Below are 21,020 nucleotides of genomic sequence, written 5' to 3' on the forward strand. Positions count from 1 at the left end.
CCAAAATGATTGGAGACATGTTGTCTCATCAACCTGAAAACATTTAATTTATATATTTTATTTCATTTTTTTATCAGGACAATATCTATGTGAAAGACTAATGGCAAAGTAATACACATATACTAATAAATTCCAAATCCAACATGATAATGGTGCAGCCATATTGACCTTTGAAATTTGGGATTGTGAGGATCCTGTAAGTTTTAAAGACATCATTCCAAATTTTTGTTGTGTTGTATATTGTTATTTTTTGCATTGTTGGCTGTCTACACAGGTAAAAAAAAAATTTGTTTATTTTTTGTTCCGCTGGGGGGCATGATTGGTGCTCAGTAGAAACACGTGTGCGCATGCGCAGTTGACTGACAGCCGTTGAAGCTGAAGACCGGTCGCTCAGAGCGTGGCGAGTTCAGTAGGAGAGACCTGAGTGAGAGGTGAACAGTTTTCTCCCCTGGGAGCCTTCACAATGTTTAGCCCCGCTGCCCGTGGGTAGGTAACATCTCCGACGGCTCGCTGAGCAAATTAAAGACATGGCAGCCTCTGAACTTTACTCCAAGGTAAGCAGCGTTTGAAAACAAGACTGAAGGCTGTCAACGTTTATCTTTCCTACCTAGCTTAACCCAGTCCGTTAACTTTCAGCTCGAAAATTTCACTCATGTCTTTCCAAAGTACATTTTTTTCATTAAAAAAACTTTTTAGTCCTCGTAATCATAATTAAAACTACCCATGCTGCCCGTTACTTTGACTCTGATACACTTTTTCCACTCGAGCAGCTCTAAAGCAGTCTCCTTTTGCCCAGAATGCCCGTGTGTGGCTCCCAGATGCAGCAGAAGTGTGGAAATCAGCAGAGCTTCTCAAAGATTACACTCCAGGTGACCTGACACTGTCTCTACAGCTGGAAGATGGCACGGTGAGACAGACTCATTAGCTCATGTGATAAAGGACATCTCATAATACACACATTCCATGCAAAACCCAGAAATCTGGGAGTGTGTGTGGTTGAAAGGGACGTCTCAGAACATCTGCTACCTGGAGGTATGGTATCAGGTTTGGGCATGCACACCAGCTATGGAAATAAGGTGGAAGTATTATCTTGAGTGAGCAAGACAGGATCAGCTTCAACTTGAAACACACTGATGCTCCCATACTTGTGTTAAACTTCTATTTTTTTTCTACATTTTTGTGTGTTGCCCTTACAGGTTTTGGGATTCTCTTTTAAAATTGCTCTATAATTAAAGGCCTTTTCCCCATTTTCCTAGAAAGTGCAACATAAAATTGACCCACAGACCAAGAACCTACCCCCTCTCAGAAACCCTGACATCCTGGTGGGGGAAAATGACCTCACAGCGCTCAGCTACCTTCATGAGCCAGCAGTGCTGCACAACCTTAAAGTCCGCTTTACTGACTCCAGGCTGATTTACACCTACTGTGGTAAATGAGCTTCATTTCCTTTGACTCACACTATCACTGTCACTGCAGACTTTGGAGTCTAGATCACTGCATGTGCTGACATAATCTACAGTAACATTAAGTTGATTATTGCCATGCAGGCTGCATTTAAAGGAACACACCACCAACATGGCTAATAATGGGAGAAATCAGGTTTTAATCATATGTTTTTGGTTGTTTCACATTTTCTGATTCTACTCCAGTTTGTATTCTTCTGTTTGATTTGTTGTGATCTTTTGTAGATGTGTGGGAAATAGAAATGTACAATAATAACAAAAATCTCATATCTGAATAGAAGTTGCTTATAGCTCAATGATAATATTAGCATCATTTGTGTTATGTATGTGTTGGCATCTGGAAGCCTGCAGCTGTCCTGTTCTCCTCAGCTCTCTGCACCCTTCTGTCTCCACCTTTCTTTGTCACACAGACACAGAAGCAGCAAATACGATCTCCATTATTGTGAAGGCTATATTAAAAAGATAACACAGATTTGTTAGATTACATACACACATTAACCTATTTGCCAATGTTGCTCATCATTTAGAACCTGGTTCTATCTATTCTTCACAAACATCATTGTGCAGTGGTGATTACTGCAGGCTGTGTTTTGCTCTATAAATGATTGAGTATAGGATAAAATCATGGAGGTTTTCACTTAGTTATATCACACAATCTTAGTGGTAAATAAAGTATTTTGTTGTTCTTTAACCTTGGGACTCCACTATTTTAGTAGCAGTCAGATAGTGTGTAAACCATCGACACATGGTGTAAACTGATTTTTGAAGAACGGAAACTATATTTTGGAACAAAATATATTTTCTTCAGCAAAAACGTTATTATAATAAAATCCTAACTAATATTTGGAATATTTCTGTGGGGCTTAAATTAATTGGGAGCAATAAAGTGCATCGAAATACCACTTTAAAGAGTATGATGAATAATTTAAGAACATGATGGATAACAGTAGATCTGCGTGGTGGCGCAGTTGTTAGCACTGTTGCGTCGCAGCACGAAGGTTGCAGGTTCGAAACTCGGCTGCGGCCTTTCTGCGTGGAGTTGCGTGTTCTCCCCATGCATGCGTGGGTTTCCTCCGGGTACTCCGGTTTCCCCCCACAGATCACAACGTGCCCTATAGGTTATAAATTGTAAGTCGCTTTGGAAAAAAGCGTCTGCTAAATAAATAAACATAAACATAGATCCTAATTTGGGATTTTCTTTGCCGTCTTTAGGAATTGTCCTGGTTGCCATCAATCCTTACGAGAGCCTGCCCATCTACGAAGCTGACATCATCAATGCATACAGTGGGCAGAACATGGGGGATATGGACCCCCACATATTCGCAGTAGCTGAGGAGGCGTACATGCAGATGGCCAGGTTTTCATCAACCTTCTAAACCATAAAATCCATCAAAGCAACAATATGCTCGTGACTGTCTCTTATAAAACCAAGACACTCAAATCGACATCTGCTGTGTTCTCATATTCACATGCAGAGATGAAAAAAATCAATCTATCATAGTAAGTGGTGAGTCTGGAGCTGGGAAAACGGTGTCAGCTAAGTACGCGATGCGTTACTTTGCCACAGTCAGCAGCTCCTCTGGGGAAGCCAATGTAGAGGATCGAGTTCTCGCATCCAATCCCATCATGGAGGTAACATTTACCGCCGCAGCGAAATGTAACGGTTTGAAAATGGGGAAATCTTGGTAACCACACACATCTTTATTTAATTTAGGCCTTTGGGAATGCCAAGACAACGAGGAATGACAACAGCAGTCGCTTTGGGAAGTACATAGAGATTGGATTTGACAAGAAGCTCTGTATCATTGGTGCCAACATGAGAACTTACTTACTGGAAAAGTCCAGAGTTGTGTTTCAGGTAAATTACACCCATATGTTCTCAACTGGATTAAGTTTATATAATAAAACAAGTTTTTATTTTGGAAAGTAATGATTGGTTCTCTTTTAGCTAGCTTAATCCTGCTGAATGCATTGGCAGCACCTTTCTTGGTTACCATTCAACATCTATTTGCATTTATTTTAGGCCCATGGAGAAAGAAACTACCATATATTTTATCAATTGTGTGCCTCCTCTCATCTACCAGAGTTCAAAGCCTTCAAGTTAGGTCTGTGCCTTTTGTAAAACACGTTTTATCTTACCAGATTTTGTGAAGCATTAATCTGAAAGGTTTTATATCTATATAGTTCTATAAAGTACTATATCACGTTTGGTTGTTGAAAGGTTGTGCAGATGACTTCTGCTGCACCAACCAGGGTGAGAGTCTAGTCATAGATGGAGTTAATGATGCCAAAGACTTGTGCAGCACCAGGAGGGCATTCACAATATTAGGTATTTATACAAAGATCTATTTTTAGATTAATCAATACAGTTGATTGAAATGTTTTTGTGTTTTTGTTGTTCACGTTGTAGGAGTTGATGAAAGTAACCAAATGGACATTTATCAGATTCTGTCAGCAGTTCTCCATCTGAGCAATGTGGATGTGAAGGAGGAGTCTGCAGATAGATGCAGCGTTCTGGTAACCACGGGTTACTCTTTCACCAAATGTCATTGTCTTTTTTTGTCTACTCGTTATCTTTAACATGAGTTTATTTCCAGCCAGACGATGCCCACCTGGTCGTTTTCTGTGAGCTCGTGGGGGTGCCTTGTGGAGAAATGGCACATTGGTTATGTCACAGGAAGCTCAAAACAGCCTCAGAAACCTTCGTTAAGTCTGTTTCCAAAATAAATGCGATCCACGGCCGGGACGCTTTAGCCAAACACATTTATGCCAAACTCTTCAGCTGGATTGTGAGCAGCATTAACAGCGCCTTAAAGTCATCAGAGAAGCAACACTCCTTTATTGGTGTTCTTGACATTTATGGGTATGTATTCCTAAAACAGATGAGCTGAATGATGTGTGTTGACATTAAAGCATGTATTTGGCTTCCCAGGTTTGAAACATTTGACATCAACAGCTTTGAACAGTTTTGTATCAACTATGCCAACGAGAAACTCCAGCAGCAGTTCAATCTGGTATCAATCTTTTCTTCTTGGCTTGTTTAAAAAAAAATTAAATGTTTCAGGAATTTTTGTTTATTTGTCTTTGTGCAGCATGTGTTCAAGTTGGAGCAGGAGGAGTACATGAAAGAGGAGATCCCTTGGACACTGATTGACTTTTATGACAACCAGCCTTGCATCAACCTCATCGAGGCCAGAATGGGCATCCTGGACCTTCTGGATGAGGAGTGCAAAGTAAAATGCCAATTCTATTTCTGTCCCGCTGCAAGTCTTTCCTCAATTCCCTGGACTCTTCACGGCGCTGTGTGTGGAGGTTGTGAGTAATGCTGTAATGACTAACTGATGTGTCAGCTCTTCCTGTTTCCATAGATGCCCAAAGGGTCAGACGACACATGGGCTCAGAAACTGTACAACACCCTGCTGAAGCAGAACGCTCACTTTGATAAACCCAGGTTATCAAACAGGGCCTTCATCATCCTCCACTTTGCTGACAAGGTGATAATTCATTTTGTGACTCATGGTGAAGTGGTGATTTCATCCCACTGGTTTGTGTAGCTCATAATAAAGGGCCTTTACATGTTGTGTTTACCTTTCCGTGTTTCTTCACGTTTATTTTCCAGTTGGAAAAGGTTAGGCTAGTGGTTGGAGAAGGTTTCTCTCACCTCATTGGCTGCTAATGTTTGGACTCAAACTTCTGCTCTCATATTGACTCGTATTTGTACCTGTAGGGATTCAGAACTTTAAAACGTCTCATTCTCGTGCACAGGTGGAGTACCAGTGTGTGGGCTTCTTGGAGAAAAACAAGGACACAGTTAACGAGGAACAGATCAATGTGCTGAAAAAGAGCAAGGTGAAACCATGTGCTGTTTCATTTCAGTTTTCAGTCAGACATTCTTTGTGGATGTCTGAGTTATTTTCCTCTTTGACGACCAAAAAGCTAAAGGAAAAGGCTCTTGGTTAATTTTGGTGTTGTAAGTTTGTGGGCACACACCCTTGAATTGTTCAGGCACAACTATTGGAGGAAGTACTGGCATTTCTGTTTCACACTAGAAACACTGCCACCTGCAGTTCAGGGACAGCTCAGTTTTATTGTTTTAAACTTTAAAATGGATCTTTTTCAGTTTAATTTGCTGCTAAAGCTGTGTGAGGAGGAAGACAAAGCAACAGCTTCTACCAGCAGGTTATCCAGCATCATTGGAAAAGTTGGGCAGACTCTAAGGGAAACCAAGAAGACTGTTGGTATGCAGGTGAGAGGAAACACATGTCATTATGAAAAAAGGTTTAGAAAAGGATATTTTAAAAGTTTGACTCTGTGAGTCAGTATCAAGGGTTAGAAGACATAGATATTTATTAACCCTTATGTTCAATTAACTTTTTATTCAGTTTCGACAGTCACTTCAGTTACTGATGGATACACTTAATGCTACAACACCTCACTACGTACGTTGCATCAAACCAAATGACCTTAAAGCCCCGTTCACGTGAGGATTCATCCGTTGTTTTGTTTCATATTACCACAAATTAAGTTTCTTTATATTCATTTATATGTTGTGTTCTATAAAGCTTGGACCCTGTGAGGGCTGTGCAGCAGCTTCGTGCTTGTGGTGTCCTGGAAACGATTCGGATCTCAGCTGCAGGCTTCCCATCTAGGTATGATTTATGCGACATCACCCAAAGTTTAAAGCATCATTGTCTTTTTCTTCATTTACTGTTAGTATTGAATAGTATGTTAGTGTTGAATCATTTCGGTTCGGCCCACTTGCATACATTTTCGGTTTATTTTTTCCGTTAAATTCATTTTTATTCGCGTGATTTAAGTGCAGCGGATAAAAGTTCCTAGATGAATTTCCGCACAGATGCTATATTGAGTGACGCATGATGGCTTCACGCGCCCGATCTCCGTTTAAAAAATGTCATCTGCAAATTCTGATCAACGCCTTTCAGAGCGGATCAAACCAGCTGGCTGTCGCTGCTACTGTGGAGCCCATAGACGTCTATGCCTGTAGAGACCCTGCTGCGGCAAAAATGTAAACAAACACATCTGCTAAACATTTCCCCTTGTGGCAAATGATGTAAAGTTTTCATCCTACGATGATAAATACGGCGCGGAGGAAGCTCGTTATTTAATACGAGGTTTAAAGAAGGAACTCTGGGTGGTGTGAGGTGAGTTTTTAAGGCTCGCTGCAGAAATAAAAACAGTCAAACGCAACACTTGCCTGTATGAGCATGACGCGCATAGCTGCACAAATAACCTTGTGAAATAATTAAAGACATCATGTTAGATCAGCAGCCTGTAATGACACCTGGTTCTGCTCACTATAGGAGTCACTTCAGGTATTAAATGAATAAATATAATAATATACTGAAAATTAATCGAACTGAGCTCTTCAAAACACTGAACCGAATACGATTTTAGCGTACCGTTTTACCCCTAATTAATATTGTATGAATCTTGCAGATGGACCTATCAGGAGTTCTTCAATCGTTACCGTGTCCTCATAAGACACAAAGAAATGCTTCCTGACAGGAAACAAACCTGCAGAAATCTCCTAGAGAAACTTATAAAGGTGTGTATGAAATACAGCAGAGTAAAGTGGATGTTTCCTGAAATCCTGAACTTGATCTTACATTTTAAATTTGTTTTTAGAATCAAGAGAAGTACCAGTTTGGCAAAAACAAGATCTTCTTCAGGGCTGGTCAGGTGGCTTACTTAGAGAAGCTCCGCTCTGACAAATTACGTTCAGCTTGTGTTCGCATCCAGAAGACGATCCGCTGCTGGCTCGCCCGCAGAAAGTATCTAAGGAAGAGAGAATGTGCCATCATCATCCAGAAACATGTTCGGGGTCATCAAGCACGCAGGTGTGTGTAAAGAATAAATGTTGAGAAGCAGTATAAATAAAATAATTAATGATATTTTAATTTGTTTCAGGTACGCCATGTTTGTGCGTCAGACCAGAGCAGCTGTTGTTATTCAGCGTAATGTTCGGATGTGGGCGAGGAGGAGAAGTTTCCTGCAGCAGCGCTCTGCTGCTATCACTATCCAGTGTTCCTGGAGGACTCACATGGCTAGAAAGCAGTACTATAAGGTAAAGAATAAAAAAGTTAAGAATTGACATTTGAATCTCTTGCTGTATGATTTTATTGATTTAATTCAACTTTTGATAATATCAGCAAAACTTAAATTTGGGTGTTTATTTAGAGTTTGTTTTTAGGTGTTTGCTGGAGAACATTATTAACTACTAAATGATCCAAAATAAGATGCAACAAATGCACATTTGACACAATAAACAAATTCTTGAATGGTTTCTGACTTGTTGAACACTCAGAAGCTGCTGGATACGATGGTGACTTTACTGAAATAATGAAACCTGATCTGGCAACCCAGAGTTTGGCGTTTATCTCTGTTTCTAGATGTCCTTCTAGTAGCTTTGTTGTTTTTTTACTTCCTGGTTTATGTAAATTGGACATAATGTTAAGACTACTTACAGGCAACCCTTTTTATGTGGCAAAGATAGCTCTGTTGTTTTGGGGAAAATCTACATCCAGAAACTCTTAAGGATATCACAAATGCCATTGAAAATCTAGCTGCTTTCACACAAGCGCTCTCTCACATGGCAACTGCTCCCTCTGCAGTAGCAGCCTCCTCCATCTGGACAACAGTCCCATGTCACATTGAGATGTGTCTAAATCATTGTGTTTTTTGTCATAAAGTATGTTTTGCACCAAAGAGTTTCATCAGTTAATGGTCATGTCACTTTCTGCTCTGATTTAATGCCCGTCTGTTTTCCCAGTTGCTGTACGAGCACAAAGCAGTGATCATTCAGAAGTGGGGGAGACGCTGGCTGGCCAAGCATCGCTACAAACGTGCGCTATCGGACATCGTTCTGCTGCAGAGTTGTGTGCGCCGCATGAGGGCCAGGAGAGAACTGAAGAAGCTGAAAGTGGAGGCACGCTCAGTGGAGCACTTCAAGAAACTCAATGTAGGCATGGAGAACAAGATCATGCAGCTGCAGCTCAAGATAAACAAGCAGGTGAGAATTATGGGAGTGTGTAGAGGATTGGTTTTTAATCCTGGTCCTGGAGGGCCAGTATCCAGCATGTTTTAGTTGTTTCTCTACTCCAACACACTTTATTCAGTGGTTGAATCACCTGTGCAGCACCTCATCTAGCTCTGCAGAAACCTGTTAATTACCTGGGGCCTCATTCATCAAGCTTGCTTACTTGTACTGCTTCGTTTTCACACAGAACAAGACCCCCCCCCCCCCCCACACACACACACACACAGCCTGAAGCGCAGAATACGGAATGCAGAATATCAGCAGGGGGGCAGATTGAGACAGAATGTCATGCGTCTGTGACAGTGTGTGTTCTGTCACTGTGACCCGATTGATCATGTGCCCTGCCTACTTGGACAAGGGAGATCTCTGTTTGGGTGACTGGTTAGCGCATGTGACTTTCACCTGGGAGTCTGGGTATTGAATCTCGATTGGACCATTTTTTTTTTATATCCGCCACAGATCTCTCTGAAGAACTCACAACATTGATGGCTTCAGCAACGCTGTGCCACTCCGTGGATTTTCTCTTATTTGTTTTGCAAAAGCACTTCCTTTCATTTCTCCACCTCACCCACAGGTACCTCAATTTCTGCTTCTGTGAAATTGCGCTTCCTTGATCTGCCTTGATCTACGGTCGCCATGTCATTGGCGGAGCGCTGCAACAGCCGGCTTATGTATATGCATGAGATCCACAAGGCACTTTGCATTGACTATTTATGGCAGTAAGTGGGCGTGGTGAGGGCGGGATGTGACTAAAATGCAGCTGAAAAACATTCTCGTTAGTCTCCGATTTATGAAGTGGAGATTGCGTGCAGCTGTGCGTACTCCATGTTTGATAGATCACAAACCTACTTGGCGTGAGTGCATTTTTTTTCAAGTGGTGCTCGCTGCAGAACCACAAAGGCGGAGCTGCACCAGAAGGTGGAGCTGCACCAGAGTCAGACCCGCCCATTCCAGAATCAGCCCCGCCCATTCTATCAGAGTCAGTCCAATTCCTTCCAGTTGTCAGGCTTTATAGCATTCTGGAACCAAAGAGGGTGTTATGGCTAAAAAATGCAAGATTGAGGACGGAGTTGAGAAGTGAATTGAACAGTTTTTGTAAAGGTTCCATATAATTAAAAATCTAACTTTTGGAACTTTTAATCATGTTATATTGTCATTTCCTCATAAGAAACACGCCAAAGCCATTTTTGGCCTCATTCATGCATTTTCTTCCCATCTCAGCTTCAATTTGGTCTCCTCCCCCGAAGCGGGTCTGGTTTTGGTTCTCAAATCTGGATATTCTGTGAATTTTCTGACAAATTATTTCTGAAATGACTTCTACTGAGACACCGCCAATAAACCATACATCCCATCTCCAAAGACACACTAAATAGCATAATAAAATGTAACGCCACCTAGTTTTTATCAGATATGGTGGTGTAGTGGTGATGGTGTCAGGTTGACATGCAGTTTTGCGCGGGTTCGCCTCCCAGCAGTGGAAATATCCTATAATCTCTTTTCCTCATTTCTAGCTACACTTGCCAGTACTATGTTTACAACAATTTATTGGTATGCCGTTTAACATATAATGACTAATGTGTTTTTTTTATTTATTCATTCGTTTATTTAGCCAGTGTGAGTCCATCTGTGAGCAGAGTTTCAACTAAAATGCTGTTTAGGAACGACCAAATTCAAAGAACTTGTAGAGACATAAATATTTTGCTGAAAATGAACATTACAACTAAAATATGAACAAATTCAATGTTTCAGCTGGCTAAATAGATTGTTGCCGACCCCACCGAGAATCGAACCAGCATCAGCTGAGGGGAAAGCAAAACTTAACTCAAACGATCTTGCCACTGGACTAACAGAACCCACATGGTGGTGGTACATGCTGTTGTATAGGAGTTTTATTAGAGCGGCTGTGGGCAGATATTCGCTAAGAGAAACTTTTTTTATTTCGGGATATATTCAGACTTTGTCATGTAGCAAGTTATATTTATCTTGTTTAATTGGAGCATAGAACATAGCATTAACGACTGTAAACTAGTAACAGCCGTAATTCATGTGGGTCAGGTCAGTTTGCGATAAAGTTGAAAACAAAAACGGAAGTCAGTGGGCTAGGCTGAGTTTGCGTGAATGGGCGGGGCTGACTCTGGTGCAGCTCCACCTTATGGTGCAGCTCCGCCTTTGTAGTTCTGCAGCGAGCACCCTCTCTTTTTTTTGCTGAGCTCAAGTACGGTGTTAGTAAGGATTCTATGCAATGTTTGATAAATGAGACCCCTGCTGATTGAACTTAGGTGTGTTGAAACAGAGTTAAAACTAAAGCATGCTCCACTGGCCCTCCAGGACCAGGATTGAGAACCACTGCTCTAGAGTCACAGTTTTACTCTGGAATCATTAGACATGTTTAAACTGGAATAACATTAGGTCACTGGGAGTCGTCTAATCACATGCAAATCATGTGTTTGTCTTTCGCTGCAGAGTAAAGACAACCAAGAGCTCAGTGAGAGGCTGAGTGTCCAGGAGAGGACCCACACCACTGAGACAGACAGACAGAGCAGAGAGATAGAAAACCTACGCAGATCGGAGCAGGAGGCCAGAACCAAAGCAGAGACGGTTCCCTCTCTGCTGGAACGGCTCTCCTTCCTTCAGCATGAGCTGGAAAACACCCGCAGAGAGAAGGAGGACCTGGAGGAGCAGATACAGATTGACAAGGAGCAAACACAATGGGTAGGTCTGCTCTAAGGCGCTCCAGGAGTACACAAATCTGACTCTTCTACTTCAGATTTATTTCCTGAAATGAAGTAAAATAACATCGGTGACATTCAGTGTCTTTTTAAGCTCAATTGACACTTTTTATGTACTTTTAAATAATTTTGTTCTCTTTACACCAAAATGTATTAACATTATGACTCATTTCTAAAGGCATATCTATAAATCCTTTTACCAGGTGATAGAGGAGCTTAATATAAAGAACAACTTCCTTAGCAGCAACGTTGATGAACTGAACCTAAAAGTCTCTGAACAAGCTCAGCAGTTAGCAGGTATTTAAAAAAAATGTCCTTAAAACCATCACAGAACCCAAATAATCCCTGGCTATAAGTAAAATAATGTTGTTTTGATTCAGATATTAAATCCAGCTCTGAGAGCAGCGGACAGCTGGAGAAGGAGCTGACTGAGGAGCGTTCTCGCTACCAAAGCCTGCTGAGTGAACACCTGCAACTAGAGGAACGACTCAAAGACCTGAAAGAAGAGATGAGTCTCAATATTGTGAGAAATTTGAGTTTATTTCTTGTCTTAATCACTAGTTGGTAACCCAAGGTTATTTGATGTATTTAAGGACAAATCAGTCACTGTAAGAAAAATCTTTACTAGGAGATTAATACTTTAGGTAGTTTTGTTATCTGGAGCAGTTATTTCTTTTTATGAATCTAATTTGTGTGTGTGTGTGTGTGTGTGTGTGTGTGTGTGTGTGTGTGTGTGTGTGTGTGTGTGTGTGTGTGTGTGTGTGTGTGTGTGTGTGTGTGTGTGTGTGTGTGTGTGTGTGTGTGTGTGTGTGTGTGTGTGTGTGTGTGTGTGTGTGTGTGTGTGTGTGTGTGTGTGTGTGTGTGTGTGTGTGTCTTACGTGTTACTGACTCTGATTTAACGATGAACTAAATACATTTTTTTTTCTCATTTTGAACAAGGATTCAAACAAATCTAGTCACAAACGGACAGACTCCAACTACAGCAGTAACTATTCTGAGTTTTCTCAGAGTTTAATCTCTGCTGAAGGAGAGGACAGTTCCATTCAAACAGAGGTAATGTGTGAAATAGGTGGCAGCTCCTACTGATGGGGAGTAAACATGAACATCAGGGCCCTCATTTATCAACCTTACTTATGAACAGATCTGTGCGTATTTCGTGTGTTTGAACAATTATATGCATTGCGTGGTATTTACCAATTTGTACATATGCATAGAAATGTTCCTAAATATAAGAACAGCTCTAACCATGCGTACGAGCAGCATCTAGTGGTAGAACGGGGGAACCGCAATACTAAGTCTTCAGTCATCCATGTGTGTTCCTCATCTAGAAAATATTTTTACCCAATAAGTAATTATGTCTGGAGAAACCACTTTATCGCATAACTGGAGTTGGAACTTATAAAAGACACCTGTGTTTGATGGGAATTTGACATTGTAGCATGGCTGATCTTGTGTTATTGGAGGATTTGGTAGAGTAAGCACTCTGGAGGGATCACGTCTTCCCTGAGCGCACTGATCTCCCTTTAAGAGAACCTTCTGGAGCAATGCCGTGGTTTGGGGCCCAATGTGGAGCAACAAACTGCACCAAACCGCCCCCCCCCCCCCCCCCCAAACTACCAACATTTCCAAACAACAAAACTAACTTCAAGTAGAATGTGCATGCGTACAGTAGTTTACACAACAATGTAAATGATATCTCGTTACTCTACAATTAATCAAATTCAATTTTATGTTGAAATGTTTTCTTTGTTTCTGCCGGGAACAACCTCTGTCCCGACCTCATTTACAACTTCTGAAACTTGTTACATGCTCTTCTATTTCGGCAGCCAGAGCCTCAATCTAGCTGTAGACAGTTATTTGGGAAGAAAGCAGGGATTCCCCTCATGAGCTGAGGTCGGGGCAAGACCAAATATGGTTAAATTTGGGTGTTTCTTTATGTAAATGACTATAAATGAACATGATCACCTGGGTAAGCACAGGTGGTATTAAGTCAATTGTTAAGGAACATGAGTGTCCATTTCCTGTTTAATAAATCAGGATTTTGGACGTTCGTTCATATGAACATACTAAATTTAATTCATAGGAAGGAATATAGGACCGGTTGATAAATGAGGGCCCTGGACCTTAACTGAACCATTTTTACTCTGTTAACTAACTCACGTTAGACTAGAATATTGATAAAGATTGTTTCAAATATCTGACTTCTCATTCTAACCAGCTGCTGTGTTTTGCATTGTTTGGTTTACATTTTTCTCTTGGCCTTCCTTTCAAACAAGTTATACTAATTTAAACTTTTTCTAATTCTGTTTCTAGTATTTTGTTTGTAGCTTTAGGATGTCTGTGCGTTAAAGTACCTAAAGCAAATTGGGAAAACAAATTAGCTTAAAACATTTTTTTTCAAAAAGAAAATGGTATAGCTATAAATATATTGTGGAGATTAAAAATATGAAAAAATAATTCATGAAATTATTCTCTTGCATTTGTCTAAAAACCTCCGCCAATAACACGTTTTAGACCGAAAGCGTCGGACCATCTAGTTGGCCGGTCTCGCCGAACCACTGCACTTCCTCCATTCCCAGGGTTTTCCATTCGTCACACACAAGCGTTTTTGCAACAGAACACCACTGGTGTGAAAGGTTATCAGCTCACATCAGAAAATGAGAAACAGCCGGCTGCTACCACTTTAGGACAAACTACCAGAGTCCCAAAAAGAAGGATGCCGTCTGTTTGTCACGTTAAAAAAGACATCTAGATCTAGAAAATGGGTACTGGTGTTTAGCACTAGTTTCCTCTGGTAATGTGGGTGTCTGGTTCTGGAAGAAGTGTCTTAGGGAAGATGCCTGAGGGGAGGGGGTGTAACGTGACTATGTTTGCGTTTAAAATCTAGCTTGTTCAGTAGATTTGCTATAGCAGCTTTAAAGTAACACTGAGCGGTTTCCTGCTCCTCTGCCCTACAGGTTGAAAGGGGAATTACAGCTGTTCACAACCTTGCTGCAACCTGCTGTAGCTAGTGCTAACAATGAGCAAACACTAACACGAGACAACTAATACTAAAATAAACCACAAAGTAAAACGATCCACACTGTTGGACAATAAACATTATTACTTACAATTCCAGTAGCAACAAAGCCAGGTCACTATCAGCCCTTGATTTTGTAGCCTCCTTTAGCTCCCTCAAACTAGTGTAGGCTGTGCTGATCTTCACTCTGGTTTTAGCTCTTTGATTTGCCTCCAAAGACATTACTCTCTTACTTCCAGGCTCTGCCATGATGGTAACAAAACAGCAAACATCTTTTTTTCTATTGAGGATTTGCAAACTGAAAAAGCTAACTGCTGCTAACTGCTAGCATACCAGCTAACAGCTGTAAAACAGGTAAAAAACGCCCCCAGGACACTCACCTGCTTCACAAAACTGTTAAGTGCAGTATCTGGCCAATAGAGGGTGACAGAGTTGTGTCAAATATGAAAATGGTCAAGTTTCTAACTCAATAATCATGTTAAAGCTCTAGCTTAAAGTCTAATAACTAGCTAGTGTTTAACTTATTTTCTCAGAGTTGCACCATTGCAATTAGAATACTGTCTTCTCAGAGCAGCAAGATAGGCTATCAATGTCCACATATAAGAGTAGAATTAAAACTCAGTGGTTACTACAACACCTATGAATGCATTATCTAATCTTATAAGCATGGATTACCTCCCATTACAAACAATACATTATAGGCTACAGAAATAATTTCTTGTCTCAAATGGAGACCAAAAACATTGTTCTTTCCTCCAAACAGATACTAAAACAGAATTGTATTAACTGATGTTTTCTGTGTTTTTTCAGGATGAAAGCATGTCTAAAGTGGACCTGCCAATCCTCCTCAAGCTTCAGAGAAGGGTAAAGGAACTAGAGGAGGAAAATCGATCACTTTGGCAGCAGCTGGATAAAAGAGAAGAAGCTCAACAGGAAAAGGCAAAAATTACAAACACCTGGGTTTTTTTTGCTGTAAAAACATTAAATGTTATGAATCTGTTTTTAGTTTTTAAAACTAAAAATTGGGTCATTGTCTGTTTTAAACAGGAGGTGGAGGAGCAAAAAACTGTTGGCACAACAGAACTGGACTTAGAAAAGATAAAGGTGAGACTTAAACAGCTGTTTACCATTAGAGATAACTTATCTGTGTCAACATGCTAAAAATGTCAAAAATGAAACCATTTCTTAATGCAGCGACACGAACTTGAGTCTGAGAACAAGAAACTGAAACAGGATCTAAATGAGCTTCGAAAGTCCCTCACCAGTGAGACCAGGGAGTTAGCACCTCCTGCTCCTGGTTCAGCGCCCTACAACCTTTTACTAGAGCAGCTCAATTCCTCCAATGAGGAGCTGGAGATGAGAAAAGAGGAGGTGCTGCTCCTCCGCTCACACATGGTCCGTCAAGAAGCTCTAAAACACAGGGTAAGAAAAAAAACAATCACATCTGCTTTAGTTTTTAATTTTTCTGAAAGAAATTACTGTTTGTGCTAAAATCTTCTGATAAATTAGACAATTACAGAGATGTTGATATAATTTTGTATTTTATGTCTAGGATTCTGTATTTAGAGAAGGTGTGAAGTTGGAACTGAATGAAATTCCTTCATTGCAGGATCATGAAAGGTGGGAAACTTGGTTTTAATTTTATTCCACTTGCTAGTGTTTTTTAAATTGCATTCTTGCGAGACGATCTTGATTATTGTTTAAATTATGCAACTTTCTGTACTTAAATGTTTCTATTTAGAATTTGATATTTTACTTCAGTGTCTATGGGTATGACATTATAACCAAATAGTTAAAACAATTGGTCTTCATTTTTGAGAGACAGAAAAAGCATGTGAAAGCCTCAAACTTGTCAGTAGCTTTTTAAACTCCCAACTAAATGTATAAACTGAAACAAGTAGATGTTTACATGGTGACATTTTCTCACAATGACACAATGCTCTGATTTTAAAGACGGCTTTTAAAAATGTTTTAGCTGCTCATCAGTTTGACGCTCCAGTTTCAGACATTTTTAACTTTTTCATCAGAGACTAGTGTGTTTGTGTTCATGTTCTGTTTGCTCTAGGTCCTCTAACATTCATACACTGAATGAAGATGGAGAGCTGTGGTTGGCTTATGAGGGTTTGAAAGAGACAAACAGGTATTGGTGTAGTGTTCTGTATTTAATGTGTTTAAACATATTCATGTTATGGGGACCTGAACCTTTAGCTTTCGTCCTGCAGACTTCTGGAGTGTCAGATGCAGGAGCAGGAGCGTCTTCACAATGAATCAAACGGGAAGCTTGTGGAGGAGATGAACAAACTGAGGGCTGAGAAGGAGCAGCAGCAGAAGCTGTTGGATCAAAGCCTCCTTCTGCCCGAGGACGCCCGGGTCGATGCAGCCCTGAAGCACGAGATCACACGTCTCACCTCTGAGAACCTGGTGGGTCTGGTCTACTGGGGTTTTATATCCAGGTCTTTTCAAAAAATGTGTATAAATAACTTTTTTTCTTGAATAATTTCAGGAACGAATGGAGCAACAGGAACATCAGGACAAAATCGTACGCAAATTAAAAAAACAGCTTAAATTGTACATGAAGAAGGTGGAAGAATATGAAGGTAATTCAGTGAAACTACATTTCTAGAGTCGTCGTGTTTTTGATGAAGACGCATCATTAATCCTGTTATTTTTAGCGAGTTCTCAGCAGATGAATACTTCCTCTGTGATGAGCACTCCCATCAGGCCGGTGAACATTCCCCGTAAGGAGAAGGAGTTCCAGGGTATGTTGGAGTTCAAGGAAGGAGACACAACCCGCTTGTTCAAGAATCTGATCATAGGTCAGTTTGTTTATAAATAACACACAACAATTAAAGTAGTTAGACTTTTTTTTACCCACTCAGTTTCTTTCTCTTCTCAGATCTGAAGCCTCGTGGTGCAGCAGTCAACTTTACCCCAGGGCTTCCTGCCTACATCCTCTTCATGTGCCTCCGTTATGTAGACAATGTGAATGACGACAAGAGAGTCATCTCTCTCCTGAACTCCACCATCAGCAGCATCAAAGGGGTCATAAAGGTGCAGGTTTTAGCTTTGGTCTTGCTATATAAAAGGACCCGTGTGCTTGTTATGTTCTGATCTCTAAACCTTTTCTACAGAGGAAAGGAAACGATTTGGAGGTGGTTTCATTCTGGCTGGCTAACACATGCAGGTTGATGCACTGTCTGAAGCAGTACAGTGGATTAGAGGTGATGTTGACTCTGCTCTTATGTTTACAGCACTATATGTTGTTTAATAGACTTTGAATCTCTGCGATGCAGGTCTTTGTGACACAAAATACAGCTAAGCAGAATGAGCAGTGCCTGGTTAACTTTGAGCTGTCAGAGTACCATCAGGTTTTGGGAGATTTGGCCATCCAGATTTACCGTCAGCTCATCAAATGCATGGAGAACATCATCCTGCCCATCATTGGTGAGATGACATCATCTCTTCTAACATGAATTGAAAACAAAATTTGCAATATGTCTGAGCTCATTTGATATCCTCTGTGTAGTGGCAGGCATGCTGGAGCACGAGACGATACAAGGAGTTCTAGGGTCCAAACCCACAGGCCTGAGGAAGAGGAGCTCCAGTTTCCACGAGGAGGCCGTGACTGTGGAGGTCCTCCTGCAGCGCCTGACCTTCTTTCACACCACCATGAGTCAACACGGGATGGACTCGGACCTCATCAAACAGGTGGTCAAGCAGCAGTATTACATCATCTGTGCTGTCACTTTGAACCACCTGCTGCTGCGGAAGGACATGTGCTCGTGGAGTAAAGGCCTACAGATCAGGTGCTGCAAGCAACACAGTAATGCTCTTTATTCCATTATATTAGTGTTTTTATATGTGTATGATGCACATCCATAGGGTTGATGTGTGTAAATGTTTGCTTTTACTATCAGGTAGTCAGAATGACCGGTATCAGATCTCTGTTCTGTTGATGAGCGAGGTCGGTGGGAGATCATGGACACAGAAATGTCCACACGTAATAATTATATAACCAAATATCTGAAAGTTATATTCTCACAAAGATCTCTACTGTTTCTCGCTGTAAGATTACATTAGCTTCACTCTCAAGCACCAGTTTTCCACTTAAGGTTTCTCCAGTCGACACAAAATAGCCACTGATTAAATAAACGTGATCTAGACTCTTGTTTCAACATTTAATGTGAAACTATTTCATGTGTTTACATTATATATATATATATATATATATATATATATATATATATATATATATATATATGTGTGTATATATATATATGTGTATATATGTGTATATATATATATGTATATGTATATATGTGTATATATATATATATATATGTATATATATGTGTATATATATATATATATATATTATAATTTCATAAACCTACTTTTAGTGATACTAAAACTGCCCTGAACATTTTTAGACATAATTATATTTTACAAATTTCCTAAACATAAATAGTTTTGTAACATAAATGCTGATCAGTATAAAATGCATTAAATATAACAGACTTACTCCAGGTTTTTAGAAATGAATAAACTTGTTTACCCAATTAAAAATGGCAGATTTGATCTCTCTAAAAATATTCTTTAAACAAATTCTTCTGTTTAGATGGAGCACCAAAAAACAGCTGTAATAACAGAACATTTATGCTACCTTCAACAAAAGCACACTGGAGAAAAATACTGAATAAACATTTTAAAGTTTTGTATCTGAATTTCAATGACAGTTAGATATTTTTTATTGCTACTAACGTTTTATTTATATATTCTGTGAGAAAAGATGTATCCAGAGTAAATAATGTCAGTGTTGTGTTTTATTGCAGTTCGACACTAAATCAAAACTATTTTTGTTCTTATTCTGTTAAAAAGTTTCCAAATACATTAACATCTGTAATATTTTGAAGTCATTCAGGTTGGAGAAAATATGTAAAGAACTATTTTAATTATTTTAGTCATGTAGAACTCACAAATTTGTAAATAACCTGGGCTTTATTTGAATCTGTGTTTTTAGGTACAATGTTTGGCAGCTGGAGGAATGGCTGACGGAGCGGGAGCTGAGTAATTGTGGTGCAAAGGAGACTTTGGAGCCTCTGATTGAGGCTGCTCAGCTTCTACAGATCAAGAAAAAGACTGATGCAGACGCCCAAGCCATCTGCAGCATGTGCACTGCCCTCACCACAGCACAGGTCCAGCATCAGTAACTACGCCACATGTTCATCCATTTATTTGGTAATATTTAACTGGTTTGATCATTGCTTGTTTTTTTTCCCAACAGATTATTAAAATCTTGACCTTGTACACGCCGGTGATTGAGTTTGAAGAGCGGGTCTCCACCACCTTCATCGCAACTATTAAAGTAAATTTAATTTTGAGGTTTGTTTCTTCAGACATGCATGTAGCCACATGATTTATCCTTTGTTTTCTTTAATTTATTAGAGTCTGTTAAAAGACAAGAACACGTCTTCCACCTTAACAATGGACGCCAAGAAAATCTTCTCGGTTGTGTTCCCATTCACGCCTTCCTCCGTCGCTCTGGAGACCCTTCAGATCCCCGCTAGCCTTAATCTGGGATTCCTTACACGCATCTAGGTCAAACTTTTGAAGACTGCACTTTGAGATGTCTGCTGTTTACCAGAAAGACCAAAGACAAAGTTTTATTTCAACCAAGTTTGTATCTGCAAGAATATGTCAATGATGAATTAGTGCCACGAAACTCAACTAGGTTATTTTATGAATCTGTTTTTTTTCTCCCTTATTATATTTACAAATGTTACACCAAAGAGAAAATTGTTTATGGTCTCTCAGAGGTCATCTCTTGAACAGTTATTGCTGTCAGTTTTGAACATTGTTATGCAGACAGTGCCTTAACGTAGGTGAGGGTCCGGATTGTGACATTTCACATATTGATATGTTAAATATGTCAATGTCAGCAGATAATCGAGGTGTTTTCATGTCTAAAACTCATAAAATGGGCAAATATGTGCAATATTAAAATGTCAGTGCCATTTATGTAAATTCTAAGAATCTTGCACTTTTGTATTCATTCCATAAAAATGTTTAACTGCTCTAGTTAAGGTATTTGTTCCAGAACAAGCAGAAGGAAACAAAATAAAGATAGATTTGCATTTAAGTAGTCATGTTGTTGTGGGTCAGAGTAAAAGACTAGTTCTCTAATAAGATAGAATTATTTTGTATTTTCATTGTCTAATATAATATTGAGAAATAAATGTTTATCTACTCATAAGCGAACTTGATCTCGATTTTTGAGAATTGATTTATTTTGGCCATTTTTGAACTAACTTTTATTTAACTATAGCTAATGAATTTTAAGTATGTAGAAAGCAAAGATTAACGAGAACATTTCTGTGCACATTTAAAGTAATTCACTGTTTATCTGTTTTCCGTGTGAATTGTGTTACACATGTTTTTTTGTGTGTGTGTGTGTGTGTGTGTGTGTGTGTGTGATTTTCGGGGAAAAAAGTAGATTGTTTATATCCGGTTTCTTTTGTAGTTCGGATCATTGATTAATCAAGCACACCCACGTTGTCATAAGACAGGAGGGCGGAGACTGACGTTCCCCATCAGGTGTACGACTAGTCGGACAGAAAAAGATTACACACACCCGGTCGTTTCCTGTCGGAGTTTCAAAATATATTTTTCAAAAGCCCACCTTCAAACGAATCACTATAATCAACTTTTTATAGTCAATGGAAATATGATACATCGAATTATTAAATAAATAA

The 21,020-nt window shown here is 39.7% G+C and overlaps 1 protein-coding gene across 1 annotated transcript; it reads left to right on the forward strand.

Annotated features, from left to right (window-relative positions):
• Positions 1–305: 305 nt before the first annotated feature.
• LOC107388634 (unconventional myosin-Va) lies at positions 306–20,522 on the forward strand. The gene is made up of 40 exons (XM_015964236.3): positions 306–554; positions 797–907; positions 1,257–1,428; positions 2,676–2,820; positions 2,939–3,095; positions 3,178–3,321; positions 3,487–3,568; positions 3,685–3,792; positions 3,874–3,980; positions 4,061–4,326; positions 4,396–4,477; positions 4,556–4,696; positions 4,832–4,957; positions 5,229–5,312; positions 5,584–5,709; positions 5,846–5,943; positions 6,026–6,112; positions 6,921–7,029; positions 7,110–7,321; positions 7,392–7,548; positions 8,254–8,493; positions 10,984–11,232; positions 11,453–11,546; positions 11,630–11,772; positions 12,189–12,302; positions 15,079–15,207; positions 15,316–15,372; positions 15,463–15,690; positions 15,821–15,888; positions 16,334–16,408; positions 16,491–16,689; positions 16,772–16,865; positions 16,941–17,084; positions 17,165–17,319; positions 17,400–17,489; positions 17,562–17,712; positions 17,795–18,074; positions 19,289–19,463; positions 19,553–19,633; positions 19,714–20,522. Exons 1-40 carry the CDS (start codon positions 528–530, stop codon positions 19,864–19,866), a joined length of 5,460 nt encoding a protein of 1,819 aa, XP_015819722.1. The 5' UTR covers positions 306–527; the 3' UTR covers positions 19,867–20,522.
• Positions 20,523–21,020: the final 498 nt, after the last annotated feature.

This window comes from Nothobranchius furzeri, chromosome 4 (genome assembly GCF_043380555.1).
Source record: "Nothobranchius furzeri strain GRZ-AD chromosome 4, NfurGRZ-RIMD1, whole genome shotgun sequence".
NCBI classification, from domain to species: Eukaryota; Metazoa; Chordata; class Actinopteri; order Cyprinodontiformes; family Nothobranchiidae; genus Nothobranchius; species Nothobranchius furzeri.